Source organism: Thermobia domestica, chromosome 8 (genome assembly GCF_964235325.1).
Source record: "Thermobia domestica chromosome 8, izTheDome1.hap1.1, whole genome shotgun sequence".
In the NCBI taxonomy this organism is placed as follows: Eukaryota; Metazoa; Arthropoda; class Insecta; order Zygentoma; family Lepismatidae; genus Thermobia; species Thermobia domestica.
The window spans coordinates 10,512,213-10,535,026 of NC_137461.1; the positions used below are offsets into that span (position 1 = coordinate 10,512,213).

A 22,814-nucleotide genomic window follows, 5' to 3' on the forward strand; every position below is an offset into this window, starting at 1 on the left:
TGTATGGAACCCGATCATAACCCAAATGCGTATACAAAGTCAAGCAGATAAACCACGCGCACTTCCCCTGTATCAACGGGTATGGTATGCTAACGCCTACCTTTGCTCCAAACTTTGGTATGTGGTACAAATTTTTCCTTTAACAGAAATGTATGCCAAGAAAATAGACTCCCTCATTGGGTGGTTTCTATGGAAAGGATGCCTTTTCCGAGTACGTCGGTCGGTTCTGTCCCTCCCATATGCTCACGGTGGTCTCAATTTGATTAATATTCGACAGAAAGCTAAAGCACTACTGTTAAAAAACATACATGTACAGTCTTCACACACTGCACAGTGGTTAACGTGCTGGACAGCCAGCCTTCATGGAAATAATCCTCCTCACTTACGCCATGAAAATCTTTGTCCATCCTATCTTCGTGACCTCATCTTAAACTGGGCATATTTGCCCACCTTCTCCCCAGAACAAGCTGGTAATACACGCATTTTATACACCATACTTCAACAACAGCACGACACTTCTGAAACTGCTTCTATTATCATGCATCATCCACACCACAACTGGCCCGCGATTTGGCAGAATTTGAATCATCCTCTCCTCACCAGTGAAGTGAAAAGTCTGTGGTACCAAGCAATTCATAATCTGATTCCCACCAATGAACGCTTATACGCTATTCATCGAAGTGATACTGACTTATGTCTTATTTGTGGACACAGAGATACCTTACACCATCGCCTTTCGGAATGTTTAGATGCTAGACCAATTTGGAACCACCTTATTACTTGGCTGGCACTCATCTGCCGTAAACCTAAACAGTATTTTACGGCGAACATTTTTCTTTTCCCTGACTATCAATGGTTTCCGCCAACTCGGAACACAACCGTTACCTGGCTCCTCGGGACTACTCTCTATTACTTGCTTCACACCAGACCTCACTGTACAGCAATTGAATATTTTGATTATTTGCAACGTTCCCGGTGGAAACTACGGCGTCGGGTGGAGGAAAACAAATATTTCGCGAATTTTTTACATGTCATATTTGATTAGTAATTTTTTTTCCTAGCAGTGTGAACATACAAGTACAACGTCTTGACTCTTTGTATTTACATATATTTCTCATGTATAGATTCTAGTTTCATAATTATGTACTGTTTTAACACCCATGGTTCTTAAGTAGTATTGTAACCTGGACTTTGTATTTCAGAACATCATGAACTAAATTAAAAAAAAAAGTGGTAGAGCGTTTACCTCTGGTGCTTGGGGTCCCTTGTTCGATCCCAGCTCGCGCCGTGCGGACTTTGTGGTGGAGAAACACCGTGCTTGTGGATTTTCGCGGGTTTCTCACTTTTTCCCACCATTTCACTCATCTCTCATCATCACCGTCTCCTTAAACCTAACCGGCATAATCGTGGGACGTAAAACTGAAATTTGTTTTTAATTTCTGGGTCAATTTTACTTTTTTATATGCCACTTGTTATTTTAAAATTCTTCAGTAATATTCAGAGAATTGAAAGAAAGAGTACTCTGACTAAGTTTTAGATTTAATATAGAAGAATTATTCTATTTAATTTTGTTCTTCTAAACGTTCTAATGATACTGCTCTATATTGCAGCAAATGCAGAATTCGATGGTGATATGTTTGATAGAACGAAAAGATCTAGTGGTGAGTGACCATTTAATTTTCCTTGTTGGTTGCATTTTAGAAAGAACAGTGCTTGTTGAGATGTTACACAAAATTTGTAATATATGTGTAAAATGGGTCTTGTTTACGTTTGCAATGAAGATTCAGCTGAAGAAGCATACAGAATGATAGTTTATCTGAAGGACAGTGGTAAACATCAATATTTTAGAGAACATTAGATAATGAAATATATGGGAAGTAGTAATTGAGAGAGGATATTACATAATGAAAGTTTATAAAAATAAAAAGACGATACGTGTAACATCGGGACAAAATTCGAAAAGTAGAAAAGTTAAAATAAACCTGTTGTTTTATTATCATTAAGGTATTCCGAATCACTTATTCTTTTTGTCACACTAATGCAGTCTCTTTTTTCGGCAGAATTATTATGAGGATATATTGATTCAGCAAGTACAGTTTGCGGCAAAACAAAGTGCTGTAATTCGCGTACGGATGGCGCTCAGGTGTAATGTGTTAATAGCTGTCAACGCCACATGTGTGCTTAATTGTGTGTGGACTGGGATAGTGTGCAGTTGGCTCGAAGGTAATGTTACTGACAAGATTGGAGAAGGGGTTTATTGTCGAGCACTATTTCCGCTCATACAGTGTGGGGCAGCGTTTCACTGCAAGAGGTGGGCGCGCATGAAGTGTAATTATGACATATAAGGAAGATGATTTGATCAGCATCATATGGTTCAGTGACGATAACCACGTGTACCTTGATCGCTACGTCAGTCAACAGTTGATTATTGATCGATTCTTGCATGGTTTGCGTGGTTTTTACCACACCAAAAATCAGTCGTTACAACAACAATGGATGCAGGAAAACGAATCTGTTGCACACATTGCAAGTGAGTCACTCTTCTGTCTACAAGAGTTTGGACATCGCTTGTTTTCCCGTTGAACGGTTTTCCATATCCTTCCCAATCCCCTCATCTCACGGTTCCAGATGCCTACATATGGGATGTGATGAAGGAAGCAATTTTCCGAACAGACAACCGCTCACCACTAAAGCAGAGTTAAGAAAGAAGAGTCGGTCATTTGTTTTGTCGTTCCAACAACCCGCGTTCACTAAGATGTTCATGGGTCTACAGGAGCGCTATGAGGAATGTGTGCGACGTAGTGGCAAATATTTTGAACATGATGTACAGTCGCGATTCCTCGTAAATTTATAATATATGTTGAGTAACACATAATGATTTAGTTGACATCTATTTGACAACATTTCTTATGTTTCATTATGTTGTACAATAAATAAATAGATAAATAAATATCAACGATAACAGTTTGTTTTGCTTCATATTGAACATTATCATCTTTTAAGTCATTTAATATAAATAACATATGGAGCAAAGTTATGAAAAAAGTTATCAAATGATGGAGATTTTACTGAACATTGTAGGATACAAGGATAATCGAAAGAAAAAAGAAAAGGAATTATTGTATAAAGTAAATAAATTTTATTGACTCGAGATATGTTAAAATAAATAAATAAAAAGACGTTATACTATAATCACATGAACAAATTTTTTGTTTACAAGATCTGCTGAGTAAAGACATCGATTACTGAAACACCGTATTAATATAATATACGAAGAATATCTAGTTTATAAATATGTTGAATAAATTGTTACTTTTTAAAACTTTTACTTTAAAAATCTATTTATGCGACTTAAATGCAACCGTAACTTTAGGAAAATGACATATTGTTCAGATAAGCTAAAATCTCAAATTATCATTGTCCTGAGTATTTCACCAAATATTAGTTTTTGGATATCTATTTTCTCTTTTGGTCCTGTAAAAGTGTGTGTGTATCTCCCTTCCTCGTTGATATCTGTCAGCAAATTGTGAATCGAAAAGACGGTTTATCTATTTTTCAGTGAATTTTGAGTGTCTTTTTTTATTTCAGTACTACGAGATTTTTTTTGGTAATGATTCTTATAGTCCTTCAACAACTGTGCCGTTATAAATTTGTAACTGAATTTTAATAATTCTATATACTTATATTTATATATTCTTTACCGTTGTCATAATATTAGAATTAGCTTGAAGGCGTGTGCTTTGTAAGTGTACATTTCCGTTAAAGAGGTTACTGTACGTTTACTTGAAAAAAAGAAAGAAACTTCTCTAAAAGGTTAAAGTTCTTTTCTGCAATTCATAGTTCTTGAAGAAGAATTTTATAATAATTATTATTTACCATGACCTTTATTAATACAAATTCAAAACCACACTAACAGATTGGAACAACTGTATTAAGTATTATATGGGTTTATTGGTATTCAGTTCCAGCAATATTTTCTTTTACCACTTAAAGAAATATTTATTCCTGTTTTCATATGATTTTGTTTTCAATATTAGACCCAAAAGAACCGGTAGTATCAACTAAGGAGCAAGAATTATTGAGCAATGACACAAAACGTAAGTTATAATTATAGCTTAGTATGATAAAGGGTAGAAATATAGGGTGGACATAAAGTCTCTCCCTGATAACAAGCATTAATAACAAGAAAATTAAGAATGATACAAGCATGTAGTTTGAGGTAAATACTAGGAAAACTTAAAAAAAATATTTTTACCTGGTTTGGAGAATTTCCACATGTGCTCCATTAGTTGCCCTCAAGACATTCATGCGATGTCACATGCGAAACTTGCGCTTCGGGGACGGTCTTCGTGTTTCAACATTTGAACTATCTGCACCTTATATGCGTATAACTTCAAATGTTTAAGTGAACTTCTTAATACATAAACACAAACAAACTATTTGCTCAGCAAAACAATATATTCACATAAAAAACTTCATACGTGTAACAGTTGCGCCAACTAATACTTTGGTTTCATCAGACACTATCAGATATCAGACACTGTTTCATCTAGATAGTGTCTGATGAAGCCAAAGTGTTAGTTGGCGAAACTGTTACACGTATGAAGTTTTGTTATGTGAATATATTGTCTTGCTCTGCAAATAGTTTTTTGTGTTTAAGTATAAACAAAGCAAAGCTTCTACTTATGGAAAATATTTCTAATACAGTTGATCTCAGGATGTCCAGTTCACGTGATGCACAACGCAAGGATTTCCGTGGGCTTCAGATTAAAGCAACACGAATAGCTCCCACACGTTCTTCATAAATACTCGGTCTACCGTTTCTATCACGATCTAAAACACTTCCTGTTGCAATAAACTTGCTATATTATTCTTTTATGATCTTAACATCTGGTGGCTGCTGTTTATACTCTCACCTGAATGTTCATTGAATTGTGACGGGAGATTTTGTTTCATGATACCACAACACACACTTCGCTTTCTGCTGTACTGACGCCATTTTTCAACAAATGACTGTCGCGCTGTGGTCAGCTGCAGTAGATGGCAGAACTAGCTGTGGCAAAGTCTTGAAGCATCGTAGAAGTGGTGTTTTGAGACAGCATGTTTCTATCATTCTTTGTTTTCTTGTTATTAATATTTGTTATCTGGGAGAGATTTTTTGTCCACCTTGTATATTTGTAAATAGGATGAAGAATAAATAAAATAAATAATTCAATCTATTAGACTGTAATATTCTTAAAGAAAGTTATCGTTTATAAATGACTTTTCAGTTTAAAATATTTATGAAATACTCTATTAAATTTCCTAATTTATTCAAACTCAATTTATGTAATTAGAACATGTTGAACTTTTATCCGAAAATAATTATATTACACTGATTCGGAACTTTTGTACATTTTGGATTAATGTAGCATATTCCACTATCGAATTTACATATTTGTAGTTTATGTTGCAGAATTCTTATATTTACAAGAATCTTGTTTCTTTTAATATAAAAATATAAACAGTTAAACGTCAATATTTTAAATTTTGTTATAACTATATTAAATTTCTATAAAATTATTTCTTACAGATAATAAAACAGAGGATGAAGAAAGCTACTTTTATAAACTCTTATCTTCATGTAAGTGCTTGCAAGTTTTGTCACACTTTGATGACGGAATGACTATTTGTTGATCTCCTTTAATTGTATTTTCCGTTCTTTCAAATCATTTGTTCCTAATGGTTTTATTATGAGGGAATATATTATATGGAATGCCTTCTAAAGAACGGTACCTACAGAGGTTGATTCATTTGCATCGGAACAAATTGAAGTTTGTTACTTCCGTAAGGCATTCAATCCTGACATTATCAAGCATACGATATCGCAGTTTCCATTGCTACAAACTTCGTTTGGTGTATATCTGGAATATATACAGTATTATATACCTGTACTATATTATACCAGTTTTGAGAATACAATCCTGAGACGAATATTTGGATCCAAGAGGCGGAAAGAAAACGAAAATGGGGAATAATGAAAACTTCATAACGAGGAACTGCATAATTTATAACGCTTACTAAACATTGTTAGGGTCATCAGTCTAGGAGGCTCAGGTGGGTAGGTCATGTAGCGAGAATGGAAGAAAGTAAGAATGCTTTCAAAGTTTTCACTGGAAATCCAATTTGAAAAAGTGCAGTATTAAAACCTCAGTGCAGATGAAAGGAAAATATTAAGGTGGATCTCTCAGAAATAGGAATACATAGTAGAAACTTGATCCAGTTGTCCAAGAGCAGAAGTCAATAGAGAGCTTTCGCGAAAGCGACATTGAAAATCCGGGTTCCATAGGCCATAGAGTTAGTTATATTAGTAAGTCTGATTGCTGGTTTTCCAGAGGCCACACACTATAAGAACCCGATATGAAGAAAGACGTAGTTTGTGAAGTCAAAATGCAGTAATTCATGGGATTAACATGTGGATTCTTAATGGGAATAGCATGAAAATCAGACGCTATGCTACCAGTGCCATACAATAGCAGAAGTCGAGAGGCATTTTAACCTGTGACTTGAAGATTTGTTGAGGTGCAATTTCACACAAACTTTCATCATCATACAATGCTGGTGTTTCACCAGATTAAATTGGAGGTGTAACATGTTCTCGGAAATAAACTGTATAAATTTAGACTTTCTTATCTTGAGTTTTCCTCCGTTTCGAAAGCTACTAACAATCATAAAACTTTTCGACAAACTTCATTTTCATTGCCACACAATATTATTTTCATGAACACCTATGTATGTGATATTCTCAGTTACTTTGATAGATCCATTGTTTGGTTATTTTCACAACAAAGTTCTAGCGGTCACCAGTTTGATGAATGTACAGTCTTCTGCTCTCTTTTGCTCTGCAATATGACGTAGTATTAGAGCACACACACTATGGTTGTGAACAGTTTGCAACCTGAATTTGTAGTGTATTACATGATTTATTGTCGATTGGGCAACATAAGTCGATTGGGTATAACACGCTTTGGTAATAAATTCTCACAGGCCGCCATACCCCGAATTTACGTTAGTACAGGTCTTTAGAATTTCACTGACGCTTTCTTTAGATGCAAATTTTGTTGATGAAGGTTGTGGAGGAGGTTAATGTACATAAAATTTAAAATACTTACAGTAGCCCACCACAAGGTCATTGTATTGAAGCCGTTCTCCTATGTGGGAAATGCCAACGTTTGGATGGAAACAAATGATGACGTGCCCTTTGTAAAAGAACGTTCTTTCTGTGGGATTTTGCTCAGTACAGCTTACTCTAGCTCACAACAGTAAAGAATCTGATACATATACTCTATGAAACCGGATTTGAGAGGTGTTCCTGTCTTTAAGTTGTTTGGATTAGAATAGATCAACTTCTATATACAAGTTAATATTTATATTCCTGATTCCTATTAGATGTAAAATGAATATTTAGAATTATGTAAGAGTTGTTTGTATTTTTATTCTGATAAGACTCATTTCAAACAGTTTTTCATAAGTAAAGTTAATATTAATGGTACTATTTATTATGTTGGTTATGTACAATTTTGTTGGGACTCTATTTTTAGAATAAACATACTAACGGAAATTAAAGTTGCCTACATAGTTATACAGAACATATGTGCACTGAAGATCGCTTAATATTGTTTTAAAAAATATAATTTGGTAACCGTTGTGTTATTATATAAATTATATTTGGAAAGATACGAGCGTTTCGACCTATCTTTTTGTTCCGGGAAAACCAAATATAAAATGTTACTTCTTGCTGTTTCCATTATAGAGATAATAAAGTAAATTTTTTTTATGGGTACACCATTTTAGACAAACAATTAATAATCAACTGGTTGCACTTCCAACCAGACGGATAGCTTGCATATCATTAATAACGCGAGAGTCGGGGGCACGGTGTCTGAATGGTTGAGCGTTCACCTTTGCTGCTTGGAATCCCTGGTTCTATACCAGCTCACACCAATGCTCTGTGGTAGAAAAACACCGTGTTTGTGGGTTTTCTCAGGATTCTCCCGTTTTCTCCACTTTCTTCATTTCTCATAATCATCGTCTCCTTTAGCCTAGGCAGGCGACATAACCATGGGGACTTAAAACTGAAAAATTTCATTTTAATAACGCAAGAGTCCAAACCGTAAATAGTGAATTTTGTTAGTGACAGAATTTTACATATAAGAACACAACCTACATGTAATAATGAGGAAGGAAGCCTCTCATTACAGCAACATTTTCCTTCTTGGCAACCATGGTGATCTCTCTGCAACTTGTGATTTTCGACTATGATTCTATTCTATTTTCCACTCTAAATCTGAGTCATCTCTTGATCCTCATTTAGAGTTCTTTATATGCAACAAATTTTATAATCACCTTGCCGGAAGGTATTTTTTTCTGCAAACTAGCTTGGTTGGAACTAAATTGGATTTTCAAGTTTTCTGCTTTAATGTCCTCAGTAATCAAATTTTCGAAGTTCGTGACTGAGTTTGTGTTGAAGAAGTAACCTTGAATCTGATTAGATGAAATACGAAAGTTTACTTTTTTGGTAGTTTAAATATCTTAATCTTTGACATTACAACAATGTTAAGATTGAAACAGGATTGCATTTGCCAATCACCCGATAAAACATACAAACTAACGAAAGACATGAACCACTAGTTAAACTTTCGAAAATGTTCCTTCTAGCCTTTGACTTTTCAAAAATATAATAGATTTTTGGTTCTTATAATTCCACAATTTCATGACACTACGGAATCGGTATGCATGGCTCAGTTGTCAAAGATATTATACTGACCTTTGCAAGAGTACTTGCCTCAAGCTACGTGTTACCATAATTAGTTTCTTTAGCGTAAATGTCGGCATCCTTAGACGTAAAGCAGAAATGGAAAAACGTAAAATTACATTCGAACATTTAGCTTTCAAGCCTCAAATGGATTGTTAACAGTGCAGAAAGGAGAGAGAAGATAAAAGATACTTGAGAGAGATATCCGCCTGCATGTCATTTTCAGCCATTGTAGATAATCATTAATCTATAACTGAAACTTTTTACAACAGAAATGAAAGAAGGTATACGATTCTTTTTACACACCAGATCCTCTGTAGGTGCGAATTCAATAACACACAAAGAGCGAAAAAGTGTCTGACTCGATCGGGGTTCAAACCGTGCCAATGCATTAATCACTAATCCACTCAGTCCGCTTCCTAGAAGAGCCACTTACTCTCCCACTCTCGAGGTGGGTGCTCTCATCTTAAACTACCTGGGTTGTGCTACAGACCCCTGCTGTGATTACACAATCCTGTGTCCATATACCGAGTACCTCATGACGGTTGTGGTTTCATATATATTAATGAAAAAAGTAGTCTAGCAAAGGTCAGTCTAATCTCGAGGTGGGTACTATGTCCGAGGTCGGCATATGGACACAGGATTGTCTAATCACAGCAGGGATCTGTGGTACAACCCATGTAGTCAGAGCACCCACCTCCAGAGTGGGAGAGTAAGTGGCTATTCTTTGAAGCGGACAGGTGGTGTAGTGGTTAAAGCACTGTATGCCGGATGTCTCGGGTTCGAGTCACGGTCCAGTCAATTACTTTTTCCGTCTTTGTGTGTTATAAAAGTTTTTAGTAATACTTTATCTGAAAATATTTCAATTATTTGAGAATGTGAGAAAAAAGGAAATAAAAGCAGGGGAAGAATAGATTGTTTTAATTTTAATGGATATGAAATAATTCTCTTTGAGTATTTGCACAAAAACCATTATCAATATTCATCGTAAGAACTGAAATAGATAGAAAATGCACAACAAATTAATATACATTTAACTGGTGATACCGATGATTAATTATATTTTTCTGAAGTTGCAGGAAAAGATAAGGACCTTCGGAAAAGAGAATCTTCTAAGAAGGGTAAAACTTTTGGGAAATTTACAATATTATTAGAATTTATTCAACTATCTATTTACAAATGTTAAATAACTGTTTATTAAGAAAACTTGTAACAAGTCCATAGTAACGTTGTGAATAACTAATACAAAACTTAATAACTAAAACACCATTAAACATTGAAGTCTAATTTACAGTTTTATCATACTCGGTACATAACACAGGGTAGTTATAAAGTCCTTGCTACAAAGCAAATGTTTATAACGTTTTCTAAATAACGATATTGCAGTGAAATAAATTTTGAGATATTTATTGAGGCTTACGTTTTGTATCATCATCCATAGATACACTGCCGCAATCATCACCGCACCTCCAGCTGGGCTCCGTTGACATCCATACATTCCTGCATCCTTACATGCGAAATCTGTGATTGATGTTCCATCTGGCGTCGTCAGAAATGTCATTAATCACTTAACTAATCTTAGGTTTCAGGTCCTACAAGTCCTTTGGATTTTCCGAATACATCTGTGTCTTAAGGAGACACCATAACCAAAAATCAAAGGGTGCCAAGGGATTCACAGATAACGCCGGAGGTTGCAGGTATGTATGGATGTCAACGAGGTCCAGCTGAAGATCTGGCGATGATTGCGGTGGTGCATCTATAGATGATGATACAATATGTAAGTCTCAATAAAGATCTTAACATTTGTTTTACGGCAATATCATTACTTCAGAAAAAGTTATAAACATTTGTTTTATAGCAAGGACTTTATGACAGCCCTGTATTAATATCATTATGAAAAATTATATGCTTTGTGTTCAAAATTTGATTATAAAGTGAAACCTCTGAAATATTAAACTATGTATTTACTTACAATAAGAGATTCCGCTTTAAAGTTTGGGAAAGTTGCAAATATAAACTTTTCAAATTATATAAAGGAAAGTCATTTTGGTTGATTAGAAAGTAATTATTTCCTGACCTTGTGCATTGAAATCATAGAGTGTGACTTAAAAAAAGTATCTTTTTACTTCAGAAGTCATCAATTAAATTAAATTGAAATTGTCCTATGTTATCTCATGCTACATTACTTCTTTTTGAACATCATAGAGTTTTGATAGCAAATTTTCATTAAAGATTTGAGTGTGTTGAATACTCCAAACTTGAGAGCAAATTTTAATGACAAGAAAAGTCCCTAATGAAGCTAAGTCGATGAATACGAGACAAATAGTGTCAAATTCGTGTTCGAAAATCAATTATCAGGCCGATGCATATTTATCTCCAGTGATGTGTTTGATGTAATTTCCATCAGATCTATACTCCTCCTAGAAGTAGGAACAAGAAGAACAGAACTGGTCAATGATTTCAAAAATAGAAGAAAATTATTGGAAGTTAAAAGAGGCAGGAGAAATGTAGTAGAAAAATTTTCAGCCCCGTGAATAAGAAAAAAGAAAATAATAAGAATAATAAGAAAATTCATTAACTCCTGCCAACAGGGAGAATACTTAATAATAATAATAATAATAATAATAATAATAATAATAATAATAATAATAATAATAATAATAATAATAATAATAATAATAATAATAATGAAAAGAAGCTTTCGACTCAATGCCGTGGTGTCAACTTTTGACTTTCTGACAAAGGTTGTGGCATAAATTTTGGCGCAAGACAGTGAATTAAAAAAAAAAAAAAAACGCAATGAATTCGCAAAAAGTCTGTGAGAACGTCAAGACATATGTCTTAGTTTTCCAGATGTAAACTTCTTCAACTACTTTGGGAACTGATATGAGACGGTTAGGAATCTGGTTTTGAGTTGATGGTTTTGCAAATGGGTATCATGTTCAGCAGAAATATGGCTTTCATTGACACGTAATTCCTAAAGTTCTTGAATTATCTGACGTACTTCGTATATGTTATGAAATATTAGTTTCAGTCAAATCTAATTTTAACATATTTCCTATATGTTAACATACATACTTAATGAATATATGCTTATATATTATACACGTATACATTTTGTACACATACTATTTACTTTTAATATGCATACATATTATACTAATATATATATGTATAGATACATTAGTATAATATCTTCTTCTTCTTCTTCTTCTTCTTATTATTATTATTATTATTATTATGTATATATATTATAATATTTAAATCTGAACTTACACTATAATATTGTATTGTAACATTTACATACAAAATTTGGACAAACTCCATGGCTCTGGATAAATAGAGTAACAAATAAAACACAGTTCTGACCAGAGCAGAATGAAATATATTACTATACATATTGTAAGTATAGTTTTTAATATATTTCATTCTGCTCTGGTCAGAACTGTGTTTTATTTGTTACAAAATTTGGATATTAGATTTTTTGTATGTATTATTATTCTTCATGTGGCTCGTTTTCTGACGATCAAGATGTCGTAGTTTTGTGGTGAGCGAACAAAACGTAGTTCCTGACGATTTATAACTGAGCTATCAAACAAATCATTCTGGTTTAGTATTGAGGTCATACAAAACCTGAACTCATAGTGATCAAATTAGCATTTATTAGATACTCGAAGATTGAAATTTTAGTGTTAAATGTATTCTGGACAAAATTAACTAAAATTACATTCAGATGAAAGCAAATCTTATATTTGAAATATTTTTAGGAATTGAAGTTATCAATGATTTGTGCTTATTGAAAACTGTACATTTTTATTCCTAATTTATTTTGGAAATTTTCGTACCGAATAATAAAGTATTTATGGCTCTTAATATTTTTTATTCGTAGACAGCTCAGAAACAAATGAGTTTTACTCAGACAAAAGAAACAAGAAAACGAATGATTTTATGAGAATTTTGAAGCAAGGTAAGAATTTTATTATATGAAAAGTGGATTTCTTATTACTTATTTGTGATTTAAAACAATACAAACAGTTATATTTATTATATTGACTTGCTAATTTTTAACTAATTAATAGTTTGGTAGTTACTTCGAAAATAATGAGAATATCAGAAATAAACTTAAAGTGGGGTTTATTTTCGTACAAGAAAGAACAAGACGTTTAGAATGTCTAAGAAATCAACACCTTTGACATTCAGAGAAAAGATTTGGAATACCCTCATTAGCATGGGCCATGAATCATCTGAATTTCATAGGTAAAATTGAATTTTGATGTAATGGTGGATCTTGGTCAATTTGTATAAACTTGACCCTTCAGATCTCCCCATGTAGTCTAACAGAGTGGCATTCAGTTGTGTTGATCGCAGAGTTTAAAATCCCTTTCAAACAACTTTGATATCTTAAAACAGCTTAATTTGATTCATGATGACACTGTTAGAGTGTTATATATCTTCATCCTGCTGGAAATATCCAACGGAGAAGTCTATATTGTGTAATACATTTAGAGAAGTTGACAAGCAATAATGTAAGTTTATCTAACTCTAATGTGGAGAACGTATTAGAAAAATAAAATAAAACTGTTATTTTATTCAAATATATATTTTTGAAAGTTGTGTTTTGTAGTAGTTACGTACAGTAACCACACTCGACCTGTTCTTATGAGAACAGCTGCTTTTTCTCTCTCTTTGACAGTGTTAAAAGTAGGTATATGTGCGATAACTAATCTGAGGGAAAAGTTTGTTGGTTTGCTTTGAGAAAGGGGTCGGTACTTTTCAAGTATGTGGCGTTTTGAAACTTGGTCGCTACAGCGCTTCGGTCGGCACCCTGCGCATGCGCGCTATATGTCTACATTTGTTGCCAAGCCATAGACGCTAATACGGAAAGATTCGGCCGAGTTTTTCGTGATTCGTTGTTTTAACTTTGTCCTGAATTTCTAGATATGGCCTTGTCTGTACTTGGGTTTCCTTAAGTTTTCTTCCTAGTAACCAGTTTGAACTGTAATAAGGACACACTGGTCATTGTATGCTTATTGTGTGATTTTGTGAGTTTTCTAAGGATTTTATCATATTCGATTTCTACGATTTAGTAAGTTGTTTGCTTGATTCTTCAATTTTATCTGTCCATAATTTTTTGTATATAAGGAGAGATTTCTTGTCCTTGGCTGCGTCTTTTCTTTTTGCATTGTATTTGGAGCTTTTTAAAGTTTTTAAATATAGTCCTTTTTGACGTATTGTTAGAAAAATAACAAATATTTACTTAAAATAGTGTGTTGTTGCATTTATGAACCCAGGTAGGGAATGAGAGGTTCGCTACGACTGTCATTATGGTAGTTCTGTTTGCTTGTCAATGTTGCCAAAGCATGTAGGATATCACTGGCATTCCCTTTCCTTATACTAACCTTCGGAACAACAAGATCGTGTCAATTTTTAACCAATACATACTCATCGTAACTTACACATTTGTTTCTCAGAACAAAAGAAACAACATTAGAAGTCATAAATTTTAGGGGCATAGAATGGCACATTGACAGAATTGATACACTAATTTAATTTGTTCAACCTGAAATATACATGGGTTGAAAAGAACCAATCTTGAAGTTCTAAGAACTAAGTACATTTATTAGATTGTTGCTATCATATCCTCGTTACTATCCAAGTTAATATCAATGTCTGGTAGGGTAATGATCCGAAGTATACAATAATGTATGCAATAGTACAGTACTTATTAACGGATGATTAATTTCTAAGATAACATATATATAATAGCCACAAGGTTGTATTAGTGCCACTGATCAAATATTTACAGATGTAATAAAATATATCTGTATATCACAATATCACAATATTGCGAGCAGGGATTATATTTAATGACAAAAAGCAGAAAGGCTATTAGTCATCGCAAAAAATATATCTAGCAGAATTTTCTTCTACATGCAACAGGTAGCGCTTTCGGAAGATGCAACTTCCTTCTTCAACCTGTGGCAGACTTCAAAAAGGATACAAAAAATTACCGCGTGTTTTAATGCTGACAGATTTGTCTTTTTTTACATATCCTAACCTTTTAAGCAATTTTTAACCGTCTTTGATATTTTTATCCTTTATGAAGTCTACCACAGGCCGAAGAAGGAAGTTGCATCTTCCGAAAGCGCTACCTGTTGCATGTAGAAGAAAATTCTGCTAGATATATTTTTTGCAGTGAGTAATAGCCTTTCTGGTTTTTCTCATTGTATCTGTAATGTTTAGAAAGCGTGGAAATACCTTCTTTAGAAGGTATTCTCATCTCTCAAAAGGATAGACTGAAGAAGGAACCATTACAAAACCAGAACCTTACAGAAATTTTATGATTTATTCTAACATAATATGATTGAGGGAAAGTATATCGAACACATGGAACACTTGATAAGGCATGTTGTTTTCTAATTGCATGCAAGGCAAGCAGAAAATTGGCATTGAGGCAAGCAAAAAGCAGCGATGTCTTCTCTGTAGACGAAAGCGAGAGAGAAGATCGACAGAAAATAGACATATTTCTTTAATAGGACTCATGGGATCCGGAGAGGGGGTGAAATCCAATAAAACAAAGGAGATCTTAAATTGTGTTGAAATATTCGCAATCAGCTCACTTGCTGAAAATAGGCAGTAAACTAGCATGTAGTATGTTTCTAAATGAGGAAACTGGAAATGCAGTGCTTTGCTAAGTTCTCATACAAGTTATCAATGACCAAACTTGAATTGTATCAAAGTAGGCCTTTTTTGAGACATGATTGTTTATTTTATTAAGTAGAAATTTATAGCATTGATCAGGTAACATGTTTTTAGATGACGATCGAGTACGAGTCTTAAGCTCCAACGATCTTGTAATTTGCTTCAAACCCCTATAATCTTTCCACTCCACGAAGTTAGGCGTGATCAGTGACGAATAATGATATGGGTCATTTACAAAGAGATTAATCATTATAAATAATACTATAATTCCTAACAAATTGAAGAGTATTTTAAAGAAATGGAATGAACAGAGATTGCAAGAAGAAACTCTTTGGTAACTACATAAGTTGAACAAGTGAAAATAAAAGAGTTTATCTTTGTGGCAGCCTAGATGGTACTACTTTCTGAATTTCAAGATGAATCGTGAGAAATATAAGCAACAACAAAAATGGCGAAATAGGCTTTTCAGCGAGAAGCATATTACGAGACTCAGCTGTTCTGAGTCAGTTGTACCACATGAAACAGAAAGATGGACATACGAAAAAAAGTTAGTTTCAAAATTACTTACTGAAAGAAATGTAAAGATTAGTTGGTTTGAAGAATGAAACAATAAGAAATTGGTAAGAAAGATGATGGGTAGAAGGATATTCTATATATTAAAATGGTACGCTTATATTTTTGTGACCAGTTTCTTTCGACAATGAAATCTCGAAAACAACAAAGTTTAGAAACGTTCCGATCTCGCTATTCGATACCAACTTCTTTTGTAAATTTGCTAATTCTCATTCAAATTAAAGGAAACGTTATTTTTCTATTCAACGTCGTAAGGGTCGTTTGGAGCTGATTATCGCTAGGATGTTACTAAGGTTGATATTGCACTGGCAACTTCTAAGGCCTGTAGTATCTCATTTCACAAAGAATGTTATAATTCAAATTTCTTATATGTATAGCAACATCGTTAGTTTGCACCTAAAGGGCCTTTCCTAGTAAGATAGTGAAATTGGCCCTTGATCTAAATTGGGTCGCTATTGACCCAAAAAGTTACCCTTGACTTAAAACTACCTTAAAAAAAATGACCCCCTACCTACTCCCTCCCTTACCGAATTATCGTATCATACATACTCATAACTGAATATTTTTAAATGTTGGTGGGGCTGGTCGAAAAATTTTCAAAGTTTCACAGATTGTAGATACTATTTAGATGTAAATGTGCATTTTTTCAAAACCATCGATGTGTGTTTTCTTTATGTTTTGCGTGTTGAAAATATAGAAAAAAATTGGGGGGAAGACGTCGCTGATTTTTTGGTTAAAAAATTGTTATACCCTTAGGTATAACATATATTTTTTCCGGGGCTGAAAGTGATGACAACATTGCCAAAAAATAAAACTGTAAACTAGCGTGTTTTTCGCGCAGTTTTCTCACTGAGGGCCCCTTCAAACAATCCTTTACCAGAGATCACAATTTTTCTTTCTCTTGCGTCCCTTCCGATTCTGTCGTTCTTCGGCTGCTTCGATTGTGTCCGTTTTGGAATAGAAACACCAAATATATCTCCATAACAGTGCTTCCACTGCAACAGGCTCTTGCACAATGAAGTTACACACACTTCGCGTCGGCTCCTTATATCTATCAGTGCTTGCTTCACTGGACACACACACAGTGGCGTTCTCTACCGCGAACTGTGTAACTTTGCTGTGCATGAGTCGGTTGAAGTAGAAGCACTGTTACGGAGATATATTTGGTGTTTCTATTCCGAAATGAACACAATCAAAGCAGCCGAAGAACGACAGAAGCGGAAGAGACGCAAGAGAAATGAAAATTGTGAACTTTAGCAAAGGATAGTTTGAAGGACTCCTCACCTTAAGGGCCCTGAAATGATGGGAAAACTGTGTAAAAAACACGTTCGTTTTCAGTTGTATTTTTTGACAATGTTGCAATCATTTGGTACAAAAATATATATTGTACCAAAGGGTATAACAAATTTTTTAAACAAAAATCAGCGACGCGTTCCCCTCAAACTATTTTCTACAATTTTTTGAAATTTTCAACACACAGAAAAATAAACAAAATACACATCGATGATTTAAAAAAAATGCACATTTACATCTAGATAGTATCTACAATCTGTAGAACTTTCGAAATTTTTCGAACACCCCCACCAAAATTTTAAAAAAATATTCAATTTTGAGCATGTATCATACGTTAATTCGGTAAGGGGAGGGGGTCAAAATTTTTTTGAGGTAGTTTTAGGTCAAGAGTAACGCTTTGCATCAATAACAACCCAATTTGAATCAAGGGCCGATTTCACTATCTTACTATGAAAAACCCTTTGTATCTAAAGAACATGTACAGATATACTGAAGAAGTGGGTAGGAGATCATGTTTATATTATAATGATGTGGTTTTTAAGTGCAGCTAATATTGGAGGGACAAATGATGTATAGAGAAATGTATTCTAAGGAATGCGGTAGAAAGTTTGGTAAAAAGAGAAAGAGTAAGTGGAGAAGTCAATACACTTGATTGATGTTATTGAAAGCAAGTCCTATCAAACCAGAAGTGTTAGGCCTACAATACAATTATAATACATAAAGGTTTCCGAATTTGTTACAATTAAGTATTCAAGGGTGTTAATATTTATGATGATGATGATGATGGCAGTGGAACATTTGAAAACTTATATTGTTCACTTTAGTGAACGTGTAAAACCATTTTTTCACTAACATGTAAGACAACCTCGTACTATTCAATAGGTTTAGCTTTTCTATTAGTAATTAGTTTATAGCCAGTAGGTGCGATGAAATTTGAATAAATATTTGTTCAAAGGTTAGTTTAGAAATCACGATGTTTGAATTGGACACTCTGCTGTTAAAATAACACTTTAGAAAAACTCACGAAAATATCGATTAATGATTGTTTTTGTTTATTGCACATTAGCATTTTCTGCTCTGTCTTGGTTCTATTCTCTTTTACAGAACTTCAAAAATTGATGCCGAAAGCAAAGAAATTAGATCGGAGGCCGAAGTATTGGGAAATTGTTCAGGCAGGTACGTGATATATACAAATAGTTATCAAAATAGTAGAAATATCTATAAATATTGTAGCTCACTAATTTAATATGACGTTAAGTAATTGAGAACAAGATCCTGAGACGAATATTCGGACCCAAGAGGAACGGGAATGGGGAATGGAGGAAACTTCATAACGAGGAACTACATAATTTATACGGTTTACCCAACATTGATAGGGTCGTCAAGCCTAGGAGGCTTAGGTGGGCAGGTCATGTAGCTAGCTAGAATGGAAGAAAGTAGAAACGCTTTCAAAGTCTTGACTGGAAGACTAATCGGAAAACGACAATTAGGAAGACCTAGGCGCAGATGGGAGGACAATATTAAGATGGATCTCGCAGAAATTGGAATACAAAGTAGAAACTGGATGCAGGTAGCCAAGGATAGAAGTCAATGGAAAGCTTTTGTGAACGCGGCATTGAACCTCCGGGTTCCATAGGCCATAGAGTTAGTTACTTGGGCCACCTTCTGTCTTCAGAAAATTTACGATGCAATGTGGAATGCAGTCATATTTGGTCGTGAATGTTAGCAAGTGAAATATTACATTTTTTGTGCAATGCATCGCTCAGTTCGGTGAGAGAGGTTAGATGCGAAAATCTGCCTGGATTCATGTCTCCAAACTGGCCTTCAGTTCTGGAGATTAAGTAGCCAAATGATGTGTTCAATGTATCCTGATGTTCCTCAAACTACTCAGCATAACGGACATGATAATGTGAATGGTTGGATTATGATATTGGAATATAGCTTAATTACCCGAAAACAACACTTAAACCATAGAATGTATGTCCTGCCGTTAATGGTGACATAACCAAGGTAAACCGGTAAGCATTAGCACAAAACTTACTGGAAACCAAGACATTGTGGCCTACATCATAGATCCGTGTCATTTTTCAGAGTTGGGCGAAGAAACGTTGGTTCATATGTTTCTTTGGGCGTCCATTAAATACAACACATGGTTTGAAATAAGGTGAACAATGGGTCATCTGATCGTATTTCAAGTTTTCAATCATCATTGGTCCATGGTGAATGTTCATTATACCATTGGAGTCGTTTAAGCGTGATGCTTCCTTATCTGCGGTTTTTGCGCATGCAACCTGAAATAGTCTGTCGGATCATGTCACTTTTGTTGGATTGTGAGTGTCGAGTCAGGCTGTGGAAAGTAGAGTTTCTTCGCAACTTATACCACAGTCGCGTGATGTTTCTGAGCGACAATGTGCTGCAATGTTCAGCGGGACCTATTATTGAAGGTTTTCTTCCGATACTATTCCTATACGTCGATGTGGTTTTAATGTGAGTTTTGTCCCCTGTCATCACTTTCGACACTGTCCTTCGCAACACGCTCAACTCAAAGCCACTTTCGTCACACTCACATCACATAACCGAGCACTAACGTTGCTTAGTTTGAAAATCGCCGTCTGCTCAATACACCTCACAGTGCCGTTCTATTGCTCTTTACGTAGTACGTATTTCACCTAACACACCAGCACCAGCAAGTCAATAGTATGGTCGCACCGAACCGTTGACAACCTGGACTATCGCATCCTTCTAACTTCAGATTTTTTTAAAATTATTTTGATAACCATACTTATAATTATGTTTAGTAAGTAAGTTATACTTTTTCTTAGTGTGGACACTACATTAATTAAAGTGTAAGGTCCCACTATTATGTTCCGAGAATAAGAAAGACAGTAGTGGTGAGATGGATGATGACGGTAGAATGAAGTACAAGGAAACGGGAAAGCTCCGAGAAAACCATATATGGTATTAGTCCACGACAAAGGTCATTTGGCGAGAACCACAATTTTACCAGGGATGCTCTCTATTACTTAGTCACAAAATTTCATTAGCTAGACTAAATTTGTTGTATATCTTCTGTAGCACTTTCATTTATTATGTCATTAGCAATAGCAGATGTATATAGAGATTTTTCTAAATTTCAATATTAGGGACAAAGTGCGTGACACATACATGTTTATTCTATTTCGATTACTCTTATATATTGGAAATTATGCTATTATTATTATTTTCCTACACTCTTTAAACTTACTTCTGTACAAAGCGTATTTACTTTATAATTATCAATTTGCATACATTTAATGATAGAAGTAATATACTTTATTGATGTAATGTGGTATTTAGAATTATGAAATATATCATATGTGATATGAACAGTGTATACAATACATACTCCATTATTATTTTAACAGGAAATATTCATTAATAATTATCGGAAATATTGCCAAGCCAAGAGGAGTGCATTGTACTTGACATATCCTATATGGGTATATATTCATGTCAATTAGTTGCACTCTGGAAATCAAACGCCTTAATCGAATTTAATAAATGATTTATCGTTGGAATCATGGTGACAGTCTGGGTAACACAGGATAGGTCACGTCACAAAAAATCAGCTTATAGCAGACATCAGCCTCCATTTATTCTAATCTGTAAACAAATTCTTTGTATTGATGGGCTGTAGTAAATTTTCAACTACATAGCTATTTCTTAGTTTTCAGTTGAGAACAATATGCGATGAATTATTTTGAATGTAGTCGTTTCTTATTTGTTAATTATGTTTTTCGTTTTCTCCTTAGTGTCTAGTCGTTAATCTATGACTGAGTACCGTGAAACCAGAGTTTTGCGAATATGGATATTAATTTCCGCTTTTCTTTACGGTCTTCTGCTTTCCGCGCGACGTTACTAATTGGAAGTCTAATAATGTCGCGAGTCACATCGATCGGTTGTTTTGCTGTACAAAGCACCAAAATCTTGGGCGAAACACCTAACTAACTAACTAATTAACTAACTAACTAACTAACTAACTAACTAACTAACTAACTAACTAACTAACTAACTAGGTAGCTAGCTAGCTAACTAACTAACTAACTAACTAACTAACTAACTCTATGGTCTATGGAACTCGGAGGTTTAATGCTGCTTTCATAAAAGCTCTCAATTGAATTCTATCTTTAGCCAACTGGATCCAGTTTCTACTTTGTATTCATATTTTTGCGAGATCCATTCTCCTCCCATCTGCGCCTAGCTTTTCCTAATGACCGTTTTCCGATTGGACTTCCAGCTAAAATTTTGAAAGCGTTCCTATTTTCTTTCATCCTGGGTACATGACCTGTCCATCTAAGCCTCCTAGATTTGATAACTCTAAATTTGATTTTAATTTAATTTTATATTTGGTATTTGGTAAACTAGATATTTGGTAAATGATATAAGTTAAGTAGTTCCTCATTATGAAGTTTCCGCTCTTGCCCATTCACATTACTGTTGGTTCTGAATATTCATATCAGGATCTTGTTCTCAAATACTTTTAGTCTACGTTCTTCCTTGAGAGTAAGGGACTATGTTTCGCAACCATACAGCACAAACAGGGCTGGATTAACACATTTGGAGGCCCGGGACTAGAAAAAATATGTGGCCCCATCGCATTTGTTGACTTCGCGTAATACATTTCTGTAAACGTACAGTAGAAAAGTTAAGGGAATATGTCTCATATTTTTGGTCATATTTTATTTTATAATGATGATTGTATCTTTATGATATTTTAAGATAGACAGTTGAGAGTTTGATCATTGTGGAGACCCTGTCCACCAGAAGGACCGGGGCTACAGCCCCCTTAAGCCCTCTCTTAATCCGACCGTGAGCACAACAGATATAATTATAGTTTTATATATTTTAAGCTTCAAATTTCTCTACAGAATTCGCTACAACATGATATTTCAAACTGAATAATAACACGAATTCCCTGCTTTTAGTCCACATTTAATTTCTTCGTGAATATGGTTTGATCTTAGATATTTGAGACCCAGTTATTTTTAAAACACATTGGGTATATAAGGTGATTTGAACATGTGTTAGAACCCGAGCTTTAGTCCTCTCTGCTTATAGCTATTATTGGGATTAGTCCCCATTCTCAATGTGAATCTAGAACATTTTGTGGGATTGGAAAGTTCCGTCATTCCGTCCAACAAGTTTTCTCTCTCCACTTTTTTCTTATCTGTACTCATAAGGGATTTGGCATATGGCCCTGAACTTTTGATACATCTTGTATAATATTAGTAAAACGAATTCTAATACTAATACTATTACCACTAGTAATTGATTAATCTGTTTCAGATTTGGAAAACAAATTACGGGGGGAAAGAAATGCTGATCTTAATTCATTCTACGAAGCGAAAAAGGACTACATAAATGGTGAGTACATGTATAGTACGACGCAAAATTATCGTTCAACGAAATGCAT

The 22,814-nt window shown here is 34.4% G+C and overlaps 1 protein-coding gene across 1 annotated transcript in view; it reads left to right on the top strand.

Moving 5' to 3' along the window:
- Nucleotides 1-22,814, top strand: part of LOC145692684 (uncharacterized) — a 279,895-nt gene that overhangs the window by 235,297 nt on the left and 21,784 nt on the right. The window contains exons 49-55 of the mRNA XM_081768066.1: nucleotides 1,611-1,661; nucleotides 4,038-4,097; nucleotides 5,573-5,623; nucleotides 9,868-9,915; nucleotides 12,684-12,761; nucleotides 18,467-18,538; nucleotides 22,688-22,765. Of these exons, the coding sequence (XP_081624192.1) occupies nucleotides 1,611-1,661; nucleotides 4,038-4,097; nucleotides 5,573-5,623; nucleotides 9,868-9,915; nucleotides 12,684-12,761; nucleotides 18,467-18,538; nucleotides 22,688-22,765 (438 nt within the window). The remainder of the gene's footprint in view (nucleotides 1-1,610; nucleotides 1,662-4,037; nucleotides 4,098-5,572; nucleotides 5,624-9,867; nucleotides 9,916-12,683; nucleotides 12,762-18,466; nucleotides 18,539-22,687; nucleotides 22,766-22,814) is intronic.